This window comes from Melanerpes formicivorus, unplaced genomic scaffold, assembly GCF_026170545.1.
Source record: "Melanerpes formicivorus ecotype bairdi unplaced genomic scaffold, bMelFor1.0.p_v2 SCAF_3, whole genome shotgun sequence".
NCBI classification, from domain to species: domain Eukaryota; kingdom Metazoa; phylum Chordata; class Aves; order Piciformes; family Picidae; genus Melanerpes; species Melanerpes formicivorus.
This window is the reverse complement of record NW_027142355.1, coordinates 17,159,314-17,172,834: the sequence shown is the minus strand read 5'-3', so window position 1 is coordinate 17,172,834 and position 13,521 is coordinate 17,159,314. Positions and strand designations below refer to the sequence as shown.

The 13,521-nt window shown below is 41.9% G+C and overlaps 1 protein-coding gene across 3 annotated transcripts in view; it reads left to right on the top strand.

Moving 5' to 3' along the window:
* Positions 1-13,521, top strand: part of PCLO (piccolo presynaptic cytomatrix protein) — a 353,643-nt gene that overhangs the window by 164,439 nt on the left and 175,683 nt on the right. For all 3 annotated transcript variants that reach the window (XM_068167826.1, XM_068167817.1, XM_068167810.1), the window contains exon 5: positions 8,189-13,247. In XM_068167826.1, the coding sequence (XP_068023927.1) occupies positions 8,189-13,247 (5,059 nt within the window). The remainder of the gene's footprint in view (positions 1-8,188; positions 13,248-13,521) is intronic.

Genomic DNA, 13,521 nt, shown 5'->3' with positions numbered 1-13,521 from the left:
AAAGGGAATAGTTGTGATGTTAAGGTGCACAGTGCACAGTGGTTTGCAGTACCAAAATACAATGGACATTGGAGGAATACTCTGTGATGCCTGGGCATGGTACATTAAAGTATACAATCTTTACATCTTTTTACTATTGCATTTGCTTATCTCATATGTACAAGTACTTTTAGCTAGGGTTCTTGTTGGGCTCTCAACTCAGATGGATTGAGTTTATGATAGTGTCTTAAATAAATACAGTTGCTGGATGTACGGTCACCAAAAAGTCACTTTCCAGAATAGCAGAGTCATTAACGTTGGAAAAGACCCTTAAGATCACTGAGTCCAGCCATAACCCAACTACCATTACCACTAAGCTATATCCTGAAGCACCAGATCTACATGCACCTTGAACACCTCCAGCTCCCTCAGTGTGTCCTCACAGGAGAGATGTTCCAGCCCCCTGATCTATTTTCTTGGCCCTCCTCAGGAACTGCTTCATCAGATCCGTGTCATTCCTATATTGAGGATTCCAGAGCTGGATGCAGTACTCCATCTTAGTCATCTTTGAACTCACAAATTAACATACATGTAGTTCAGCATATCTACATGAAAACATTACCCTGGTGTAAATTTAACATATATTTACAACAGCTGTACTATATTATATAAATACTCTTATTACTCTCTTCTTATGTTTACTGAGGAGCTGTGCTTAGGTTGAGTAACCCTGTAGAAATTAATATATTGTAAATCAACATAAATATTTTAACACACGACATTAATGACAAAACAGAGACCAGAAGAAGGAGGAAAAGGCTTATCTATAAGCAGTTTTTGTGGACACAAAACATTTAATTTTGATAAAACAAAATTCAGATACAAATTGAACAGTTCAGTAAACCAAAGTACTTTTTCCCTCTTTAATATTTTTTTATGTAATGTAGACATCATAGAATCGTTGAATGGCTTAGGTTGGAAGAGACCTCAGAGATCATCTACTCCAACCTCCTTGCCATGGGCAAGGATCCGCTCAACTACACTCAGCTGCTCAAGGCCACATCCAACCTGGCCTTGAACACCCCTGGGAGGATGTATCCACAACCTACCTGAGTGACCTGTTCCAGAGTCTCGCCATTCTCGTACTGAAAAATTTCTTCCTAAGATCCATTCTGAGCCTACTTTTCCTCAGTTTAAAACCTTGTCCTATTGCTAGACACCCTTAAGGAAAGTCCCTCTCCGGCCTTCCTGTAGGATGCCTTCTAAGATCCCCCTGGAGTCTTCTCTTCTTTAATTCCTCTGTCAACAAAACACAAAATACAATTTCTGTTCTGTGCAATCAAATGTAATCTTGCTAGCTATAAATATTTTTTTATTTATTTATTTTTTAATCACAGTTTTCTTTTGAGTTCTGATTGATTTTGGTAACCAACGGGACTTTGTAAAGCACTAAGTTTAATATTTTCAAATAAGAATATTAAATGCAAGGAAGTTTAAGAATAGAAAATACTTGCAAATGGAAAACTTCTCATGCAAAATAGCTGTATGAAGTATTGAAATTGACACTAGAATGGCACAAATAAATCCTACATTAGACTATTTTTAGCGTTAGTTTAAAAGGCTGCATTTGCTGGTTTTAAACAATCTTTTCTGACTTGCAACTTTTCTAACTCTCCTTGTTCCTCTTGTCTCAAGAAGATCCTCCCATCAAGATCTGAACTAGAATTAAATTTGTCCAATATTAAAAACTCACAGTAAGCAAACTTTCAGGAAAAAAAATGCCATTCAACTGCTCAGAAAGGCAAATTAATTTGGAATGTACCAAAGTAGTTCCTACTTCACAAGAAAAAAAGTGTAGCTTGTTCTCATTGAATATGATCCTTAGTAGCATTTTTCTGCAAGATTTTGTTATTCATCTAAAAGTCTGATCGTTATGTTATATTTAAAAGTTTGACAATGATAGTGACATTGTATATGTGTTGACTAACCCTTCAGAAACTTAATTCCCAGCCACTTAAAAATATCTATAGCTAATGAAAATATCTTACTTCTCTGGCTGCAGGAAATAAGGTGAAAAAGACACAAAGCTCAAATATTATTTATTGTAAGTTATATGCACATGATCTCAAAATATGATAACTTTCGCATGATGCATCATAGGGCAGACAACTATACATACAAAAATGCTAAAACATACATTTATGTTCTAGTAACCTTAAAACAAAAAGTTGGATTTTCTCATTATATTTATTTCTAGCAATGAAAGAAGTCCCTTCTTATTTTAGAACTTTTTCTTCTCTTTACAAATAGCAGTTTTTCCAATATTCCTGTTATTCACAGCAGTGATGTTATACCATGCACTGAAATTCAAGGACAGGGCAGGCAATAGCAATATTCATTGCCATCTCCTCTGTGTGGTCATTCAGTTGGCACTAGAGAACCAACATCTGATGGAACCACTTTCACTAGATAGATGCAGTTTGTCCATCAGCTCCTAGGACACTTTGTTAGCTTGAGCAATGTCTGTTTTTTTTTTAACAGCTCATGTACATCGATCACATTGTATTTGGTTTGGTCTGTCTTTATAAGTATTAACATATTGAGACTAAAACATTAAATTTTAATGAGAAGCATGATATTTCTAGATGGAAAAATCCATTTAATAAAATGTGATTTTTTTAAAAACAAATGTAGCCAAATAAATCCCCCTCAAACACTTCCTTCTTTAATCAAGGGAACTAAAATGTAGCTATAAAACCTAAAACTTGTAACTATACTTCACTGCTGACTTTTTCTGAAGAGTATATATAATACCATCATTAAGGGCTGGATAATACCCAAAAGCATGTTTTTCAGAATAAAAAGTGGTGAAGGGCCACGAGGATGATCAGAGGGCTGGAGCACCTCTCCTATGGGGACAGACTGAAGGAGTTGGGGCTGTTCAGTCTGCAGAAGAGAAGGCTCCCAGGTGACCTAATTGTGGCCTTCCAGTATCTGAAGGGGGCCTACAGGAAGGCTGGGGAAGGACTTCTCAGGATCTCAGGTAGTGATAGGACTAGGGGGAATGGAATGAAGCTGGAGGTGGGGAGATTCAGGCTGGATGTGAGGAGGAGCCCTGGTCCTCATGGGTGATTTCAACCACCCGGACATCTGCTGGAGGGACAACACAGCAAGGCACCAGCAATCCAGGATATTCCTGGACTGCATAGAAGACAACTTCCTCCTCCAAATGGTAGAGGAACCAACAAGAAATGGTGCTATGCTGGACCTTGTTCTCACCAACAGGGAAGGGCTGGTAAGCAATGTGAGGCTCATAGACGGCCTTGGCTGCAGTGACCATGAAGCAGTTGAATTTAATCTCCTCAGGGCAATCAGGAGGAAGTATTGCAAGCTCACGACCCTAGACTTTAGGCATGCAGATTTTGATCGCTTCAGGGATCTGCTAGCCAAAGTGTCGTGGGACAAAGCCCTGGAGGGAAGAGGGACCCAGGACAGCTGGTCAGTATTCAAGGACCACCTCCTCTGTGTCCAGGAGCTCTGTATACCAACAAAGAGAAAAGCAGGTAAGAATACTAGGAGGCCTGCCTGGATGGGCAAGGAGCTACTGGACACACTATTACTTAAAAGGAAACTCTACAGGAAGTGGAGAGAAGGACAGGTAGAACAGGGGGAATATAAGGAAGCTGCCCGAGCAGCAAGAGTCCTGGTTAGGAAAGCCAAAGCAGAGTTTGAATTGAATCTAGCCAGGGAGATTAAAGGGAACACTAAGAACTTTTACAGGTATATTAATGGGAAGAAGAAGACTAGGGAAGGTGTGGGCCCCCTCAGAAAGGAAAATGGTGACATGGTCACAAGTGATGAGGAAAAGGCTGAGGTACTTAATAACTTCTTTACCTCAGTCTTCACTGCAAGGGCCTCTAGCCACACTCCTGATGTTATGGAAGTCAAAGCCAGGGACGGGGAGGAAGAACTGCCCATTGTAAGTGCAGATCAGGTTCATGATCATCTGAAGAACCTGAAAGTGTTCAAGTCCATGGGACCCGACGGGATACACCCACGGGTGCTGAGAGAACTGGCAGATGAGGTTGCTGAACCCCTCTCTATTATATTTCAAAAGTCATGGCAATCTGGTGAAGTCCCCACAGACTGGAAAAGGGGAAACATTGCCCCCATCTTCAAAAAGGGTAAGAAGGAGGAACCAGGGAACTACAGGCCAGTCAGTCTCACCTCTGTGCCTGGAAAGATCATGGAGCAGATCCTCCTGGAGTCACTACTTGCTCAAAAGAATACTGAAGAGGTGATTGGGAACAGTCAGCATGGCTTTGCCAAGTGCAAATCCTGCCTGACCAACCTGGTGGCCTTATATGAGCAGGTGACAAAATTAATAGATGAGGGGCGAGCAACTGATGTCATTTACCTGGACCTGAGCAAAGCCTTCGACACTGTCCCGTACCACATCCTGGTCTCCAAACTGGTGACACATGGGTTTGATGGGTGGACCACTAGATGGATAAGGAACTGGCTTGATGGCCGCACCCAAAGAGTGGCTGTCAATGGCTCCATGTCCCAGTGGAGGCCAGTGACAAGCGGAGTCCCTCAGGGATCAGTCCTGGGACCTGTCTTATTCAACATCTTTGTGGGGGACATGGACAGTGGCATTGAGTGCACCCTCAGCAAGTTTGCTGATGACACCAAGCTGTGTGGTGCAGCAGACACGCTGGAGGGAAGGGAGGCCATCCAGAGGGACCTTGACAGGCTGGAGAGGTGGGCACAAGCCAACCTCATGAAGTTCAATAAGAGCAAGTGCAGGGTCCTGCGTCTGGGTCGAGGCAATCCCAGGCACAAATACAGGCTGGGCAGTGACTGGCTGGAAAGTAGCCCTGAGGAGAGAGACTTGGGGGTGCTGGTAGACAAAAAGCTCAACATGAGCTCTCAATGTGCTCTTGCAGCCCGGAAAGCCAATCAGATCCTGGGCTGCATCAGGAGAAGTGTGGCTAGCAGGTCGAGGGAGGTGATCCTCCCCCTCTACTCAGCCCTGGTGAGACCCCACCTGGAGTACTGTGTCCAGTTCTGGAGCCCCTATTACAAGAGGGATGTGGAGGTGCTGGAACGTGTCCAGAGAAGGGCCAGAAGGATGATCAGAGGGCTGGAGCACCTCTCCTATGAGGACAGACTGAAGGAGTTGGGGCTGTTCAGTCTGCAGAAGAGAAGGCTCCGAGGTTACCTAATTGTGGCCTTCCAGCATCTGAAGGGGGCCTACAGGAAGGCTGGGGAAGGACTTCTCAGGATCTCAGGTAGTGATAGGACTAGGGGGAATGGAATGAAGCTGGAGGTGGGGAGATTCAGGCTGGATGTGAGGAGGAGGTTCTTCACCATGCGAGTGGTGAGACCCTGGAATGGGTTGTCCAGGGAGGTGGTCGAGGCCCCGTCCCTGGGGGTGTTTAAGAGCAGGCTGGATGAGGCTCTGTCCAGCCTGATCTAGTGTGGGGTGTCCCTGCCCATGGCAGGGGGGTTGGAACTAGATGATCCTTGTGGTCCCTTCCAACCCTGAATGAAACTATGAAACTGTGAAACTAGGAGGTTCTTCACCATGAGAGTGGTGAAACCCTGGAATGGGTTGTCCAGGGAGGTTGGTTGAGGCCCTGTCCCTGGAGGTGTTTAAGACCAGGCTGGATGTGGCTCTGGCCAGCCTGACCTAGTGTGGGGTGACCCTGCCTATGGCAGGGGGGTTGGAACTAGATGATCCTTGTGGTCCCTTCCAACCCTGAATGATACTATGATACTATGAAGTGATGATGGCTTCTCTAAAGTTGGTTGGAGTACTATAGATTTCTCCATACTGAGATAGTAATCACAGCTCTATCATTAGAGTTGTCTTAGAAACATTTGTTTTCATGTTTGCATTTTAATTGCAATTGACTTTCCTTTTGCAGCAGATATTTGAGCTTATCATGATAGGTACAATATTGCTAAGAACAGATGTCATTTATAGTCAAGGTAACTTCTGATTTTGCAAAGCATATAATAAAATCACATATGTGAAATTGGAATAATTAATAAAATATTAATTAGTAGATTACTGTAATATTAAATTAGGGTTTTAATGCAGAATTATGTGCACAATGACATGTCTGTAGACAGGAACTTTAAAAGTAAATTAGATAATGAAAAAACATGACTAGTTTTTAAAAGTAAAATAACTGACAATAACAAATATTTAGTTTATCATACATTAGATAACACCTTAATTATGAACAGAGATCATCTATTCCAACCTCCCTGCCATGGTCACAGACACCTCTCAGCTAGATTTGGCTGCTAAAGCTCTCATCCAACCTGGCCTTGAACACCCCCAGGGAGAAGGCATCCACAACCTCCCTAAGCAACCTATTCCAGATTCTCACCATCCTTGTACTGAAGAACTTTGTCCTAAGATCCAGTCTAAACCTACCCTCCCTCAGCTTCAAACCATTCCCCCTTGTCCTGCTGCTGGACACCCTTGTGAAAAGTCCTTCTCCAGCCTTCCTACAGAATCCCTTCGGGTCATGGAAGGCAGCTATAACACAACCTTCAGAGTCCTCTCTTCTCTAAGCTGAAAAAACCCAGCTACTTCAGCCTATCCTCACAGAGGTGCTTCAACTGTTGGATCATCTTTGTGGCCTTCCTCTGGACTCACCCCAATAGCTCTGTGTGCTTCTTATAATGGGGACACCAGAACTGGATGTAGTATTCAAGGTGGGGGCTCAGAAGAGCAGAGTAAAAGGGCAGAATGACCTGCTGACCATACTCCTCTTAATGCAGGCCAGCATATGATTTGCCATCTGGGCTGCATGAGTACACTGCTGGCTCATGGTGAGCTTCTCATCAAACAATACATCTAAGTCTCTGTCTTCAGAGATACTCTCAACCCACTCTGCACCCAGCCTGTATTTGTGCCTTTGATGATTCTCGAATTGCTAGTGGAGATGGGGACACTTTGTAAGATTGTCAGGTAAGATGACAGCTAAGATGACCTGGCATTTGGTGAGTCAGCTATTTTAGTAGCAGAATGGTGTGGTGATTTCACTAAGTACAGAGCATTTAGCAGTTGAGAGGAGCAGAAGGGAGACTGGTGTGGATACTCTCAGTATTTTTGTTATCTAAGAAGGAGATAGAGGTGTTTGTCAATTAGAATGCTGCAGAAGGATCTGGAAGCCAGGTTATGATTCTCCATCAGGTATGCCTGCCTAATTTCCTTCTTTATTTTCTTTGACCAGTAGCTGACCAAGCTGACCATCATGCTTTCCTCCTTGCAATTGCACTTCCCTATCACCACCTTACCTCTGCATTACAGATTTACTAAGAACTTTTTTCTTTTTTCTTTTTTTTTTTTTCCTGAGGTACTCATGTAGTGTTTGCACAGTTACAGACTGCAGATATTGGGACATTCCAAACCACATTAAATCATGCTTCAATATCCCATGTATTCTATTACATGTTATAATGTGTAACACTTAAATCAACAAAATAAAACCATAGGTTGAAAATTTGAGAAGAGGGACGTATTTATAGACAATTACAAAAAATTAAATGGGCAGACCTAAGAGGAGACCCCAGTAAAGCCCATGCTGATGTTCAGCAAGCTATATTTGTATCTACAACCATGTAGACAGTTTTGAAACATAGGTAATTAAAGTCTTAATTTAAATAAACCTCAAAAAAACCTGTCCCATGCATATGTAAAAAAATAATAGATTGTCATTAGTAGGTGTTCTGAAAACAATTAAATAACAGTATTTATTTAATTGAGGAAGAGAAGATCATCCTACAGCTAATAAAATTATTTGCCAGTGTGGACAGCCATGCAAAGTATGGAATCATTGAATGGTTTGGGTTGGAAGGGATCTCCAAGGGTCACAGTTAGATTCGTATCCATCATAGTTAGATTCTAGTTAGGTCATAGTTTGATTAAAAAAAAACACTAAAAGCAACAAAACAACCAACAAGCAACAAAGAAATCAAAATTTGAGGAAATTCTTAGAATATTTTAATAGCTTTGAATAATAGAGTTCAGCCCTTTATTGTTTGATAGAATTTTTCTTGGTATCATAATTTTTCATCTCTGAAATGAACTCATCTTTTAGAATAACTCCTCAGGTATTTAAATGCCTGGAGACATTAAGAATTTATGTCTAAATATATACACACGTGTATGTATTTATTTTTTTAGGAAAAGGAGGATGACAAATCAGACACATCAAGTTCTCATCAACAGAAAAGTCCACAAGGTCTGAGTGACACTGGGTATTCTTCTGATGGGATATCAAGTTCACTGGGTGAAATTCCAAGTCATGTCCACAGTGATGAAAAGGATTTAGTCAAAGAATCTAGTAAAAAAGACACTGTTTCACAAGAAAGTCCACCAAGCCCCTCAGACCTAGCTAAACTGGAAAGCACTGTACTGTCCATTTTGGAAGCTCAGGCAATTTCACTCTCTGATGAAAAATCTGGGAAAAGCAAAGAGCTCTATGGTGGACAGGCAAAGGATCAACATAAAACAAAGCCTTTGCCAGTCACTCCAGAATCTTACAGTTCAGATGAGGAAGATTTAGAAGCTATTCAGAAAGATGAAGGAACCATTGTAGAAGATGGCAATGGAAGTGCTCCCTCCCAGGCAGAACACAAGGAGGATGGTGAAGGAGATAACTTATTGGCAAGAAGGCAACACTATGATTCTGTGGAAGACAGCAGTGAGAGTGAAAACTCACCTGTCCCAAGGAGAAAAAGAAGAGCTAGTGTTGGTTCTTCAAGTAGTGATGAATACAAACGTGATGACAGTCAGGGATCAGGTGATGAGGAAGACTTCATTAGGAAACAGATTATAGAGATGAGTGCCGATGAAGATGCCTCTGGTTCTGAAGATGATGAATTCATTAGAAATCAACTCAAAGAGATCAGTGCAACTGAAAGCCAAAAGAAAGAAGAAGTCAAAAGCAAATCTAAAGGAACAGCTGGAAAACATAGGAGAATGGCTCGGAAAAGTAGTGCAGGCTATGATGAGGATGCAGGGAGAAGACATTCATGGCATGATGATGATGATGAGACTTTTGATGAAAGCCCAGAGCCAAAATACAGGGAAAGTAAAAGTCAAGACAGTGAAGAACTTGCAGTAACTGGAGGAGGAGGACTTCGGCGTTTCAAAACAATAGAATTAAATAGCACAATACCAAACAAATATTCTGAAGCATCCGAACAACAGAAAGGTGGTTTATATTTTGATGAAGAGCCTGAGCTAGAGATGGAGAGTCTTACAGATTCACCAGAAGATAGATCTAGAGGAGAAGGGTCTTCTAGCTTGCATGCTTCTAGTTTCACACCAGGTACATCTCCTACTTCAGTGTCATCACTTGATGAAGACAGTGACAGCAGTCCTAGTCACAAAAAAATGGGAGGGGAGAGCAAGCAACAGCGCAAAGCTAGGCATCGGTCACATGGTCCTCTTCTTCCAACTATTGAAGATTCTTCAGAAGAAGAAGAACTACGGGAAGAGGAAGAGCTGCTGAAGGAACAAGAGAAACAGCGTGAATTAGAACAGCAACAAAGGAAAAGTTCTAGTAAAAAATCCAAAAAGGACAAGGATGAACTGAGAGCTCAGAGAAGAAGGGAACATCCAAAGACTCCACCAAGTAATCTTTCTCCCATTGAAGACGCATCTCCTACAGAAGAATTACGACAGGCGGCAGAAATGGAGGAGCTACACAGGTCTTCTTGTTCAGAATATTCACCTAGTATTGAGTCAGATCCTGAAGGATTTGAAATAAGCCCAGAAAAAATAATAGAAGTACAAAAAGTTTACAAATTGCCTACTGCTGTCTCTCTGTACTCACCAACAGATGAACAATCAACAGCACTTCCAAAGGAAGGCAGTGATCAAAAGACATTGAAAAGTGCTGAAGAGGTGTATGAGGAGATGATGCATAAGACCCAAAAGTCCAAGTCATTTCAAATTGCAAGTGAAAAAGATGAAGTATTTGAGAAAGAGTCTCTATATGGTGGAATGCTAATAGAGGACTATATCTATGAATCTTTAGTAGAGGACACTTACAATGGAACTCTTGATAGTAATCTCATAATGAGACAAGATGAGAGCAGTGAATATATACAACAGAGAGGAAAGGAGAAAAAAGTAAGAGCTTCGGAACAGATCTATGAAGAACCACAGAAAATTACTGATCTACAGAAAGACTATTATAGTGTTGAGACTTTACATTCAATTGTGCCTCAAGAAGATATTGTTTCTAGTTCTTATATTATCCCAGAAAGTCATGAAATAGTTGTGTTAGACAGCACAGTAACTTCAACCACTGAGGAAAAGCATTTGTTAGATGCAGAAGCTGCTTATGAAGAGCTTATGAAAAAGCAAAGAATGCAGCTAACCCCTGGGTCCAGTCCAACACAACCAACTTCAGGTTTCGTTCCCACACCTGACACAAAGGTATCTAGTGCTGGAGAAATGGTAGATAGTACATCTTTAACATCAAGCACTACTTCAGCAATCTCAGATGTATCACCTGTCAGTAGCTCAGCACTTTCCATTCCAGATGTTAAAATCACACAGCATTTTACAGCAGAGGAAATTGAAGATGAATACTTAACGGACTATGCCAGAGAAATTCAAGAAATAATTTCTCATGAAACATCAATGTTGACATACTCTGAGACATCAGAAGGTGCTGCATCAGTTTTACCTTCTGATACAGCTTCCCTAACCTCATCTACATCTTCAGTTTGTACAACGGATAGTTCATCACCTATAGATAGTACAACCACAGGTTATGTAGATACAACAGATGCTGTAAGTAAACTAGCAGATTCTGAAGAGGTTAAGATAATAACCCAAGTTCCGTTAACATCTACAAAAAAGTACTCTGAAGTGATCGCACCTTATGAATCTCTTGGTGAAGCCACTAAAAAGCCACTTACAACATTGGATGTGGAAAGCGTGGATCAAACTGCAGTTTGTTTGCCTGAAACTGCACCTTCGGTGGTGCCAACTACAGTTACAATACCCAAGCATTATCCAGCTGATAGCATAACCTTTGATACCTCCAAAGCAGAAAAGGATGCAGCTAGAAAAGTGAAAAGCACAGTAGAGGCTGGCATGGTCAAAATTCCTCATGAGGAGTCACAGAAAGAATTGGGTGTTGATATGACAAGGATTAATTTGACTAGTGTTACATCTGAGCAACTGCCCGTGTGTATATCGTCAATACCCATTACAGAGCCTGCATTAGAAATATCTTCTGTGCCTCCTCCCTGTGTTGTAAGCAAGACCAGCATGGTCTCTGTGCCTTCCTCAGCTCCCACTGTAACATCCAAAGTATTCTCTCTTTTTAGAAGCTCTTCTTTGGATTCTCCAGCACAGCCTTCTCCACCCCCACCACCTCCTCCTCCACCACCTCCACCACCACCACCACCTCCTCCACCACCATTACCTCCACCTATCTTACCCAAGCCAGCCATTTATCCCAAAAAGAAGTCACAGATTAAGACTCCAGCGTCAAAGGCTTCCACAGTGGTATCTCCAGTCCCAAGCATTTCAACACTTGAGTCCACAGCTGTGTTAAAGAACCACGTGGCATCTATCTCAAAACCCCACACCCCAATACCACCTCCTGTACCACCCAAACCGTCCTCCATTCCAGCAGGGCTTGTTTTCAGTCACAGGCCTGCTGAGATAACTAAACCTCCAATTGCACCCAAACCAGCAGTGCCTCCACTCCCATTAGCTGTTCATAAACCAGCAGAAACACAGCCCAAACCAACAGGTTTGTCATTGACTTCAAGTATGACCCTGAATTTGGTCCCTGCAGCTGAATACAAAATAGCATCTCCCACTTCCCCTTTGTCTCCACACTCTAATAAATCTTCACCAAGGCTGACAAAACCTTCACAAGAAACCTATGTTGTAATCACCTTGCCATCAGAGCCTGGAACTCCCACAGAAGCTATAACTAGTCAGGCTGTTACCAGCTGGCCTTTAGAAGCACCTTCTAAGGAACAGATTCTCCAGCCTATGCATCCAATTTTTACTCCATCCATGAAAACTACTGAAATCCAAAGTATGGCAGATCAGAGTATGTATATTTCAGGTGCTTTGCAAGCTATTCCCATTACAATACAATCAACTTCAAAGTCAGAAGTAGTGACAACAGATGTAACCAAAACCACAGCATCTGTGGTTAAGGGCCCAGTGCCTGGTTTTAGTTTAGGTAGTGTTGCTATTACTATACCTCCAGAGCCACTAAATATAGTAGATCAACCCAGGTATAGAGAGAATGGAAGATTCCATCCTTTGGGTGATGTCATAGATCTTCGCACTTTAACTAAGATGAATATTGAAACAAGAGACAGCTGCATGGATCTGTCTGCTGTTTCCATGGACATAAGAAGGCAAATGCCAACAAGCGATACATGTGGGCGGCCAGTGAGTACTGTCCAGCCAGCTATAATAAATCTTAGTACTGCATGTGTTGCCGATTCTACTCTGTCTGTAGTCACTGAGACAGTAACCATAACAACCTGCACTGCCACTCTAAGCTACACTACCAGTACAGACAGCCTTGTGGATCTGGGACATGCGATGACAACACCGCTTCAGCTAACAACATCAAAACATTTTGAGCCTGTGCACAGAGTATCACACAGCCAAGCATTCTCTGCAGGTAGAGATGAAGTGCCAATAAATTTATCCCTGGGTACTTCAGCACATGCAGTGACATGGGCTACTACAAAGCCTGTTACTGTACCACCCGTTGGTGTTACAAATGGTTGGACTGATGTCTCTGCTTCTCAGGAGCCAATGGAGAGTGGAGCAGTTGACCTTAGCACTACAAAATCCCACAGAACAGTGGTAACAATGGATGAAACTACTTCAGGTATTATAACAACAGTAATAGAAGATGATGAAAAGCCTGTGGATCTCACTGCAGGGAGAAGAGCTGTCTGCTGTGATGTGGTTTATAAATTGCCATTTGGTAGGAGCTGTACAGCACAGCAACCACCAACTACACTTCCTGAAGATCGCTTTGGTTACAGAGATGACCATTATCAGTATGATCGTTCAGGATCATATGGCTACCGAGGAATGGGAGGTATGAAACCATCTATGTCTGACACAAATTTATCAGAAGCTGGACTCTTTGCTTACAAAAGCAAGAATAGCTTTGATTATCGAGTTGGGGCAACTGATGCAGCAGTAGATCTTACATCTGGAAGAGTTACTACAGGTCAGTATGACACAGCAGCAGATCTTTCTTTGAAATCTAATTTTGATGTTCTTCACCTCATTTCAGGATGATTTTTTTATTATTTTTCCCCTCTTTCATTTGTTTTGTTTTCTTTTGGACAGTGTGACAAATTATTCTGGATTACACATGGTTTTTATTTCTTCATTTTGCATATGTGTTTTGCACAGAGGTCCTGCATGTGCCTGCATGTTCAGAAATGCTGTTTGCTTCACATCTAAAGTAGATCATTAACCTGAAGATTTGCATGCAGTTT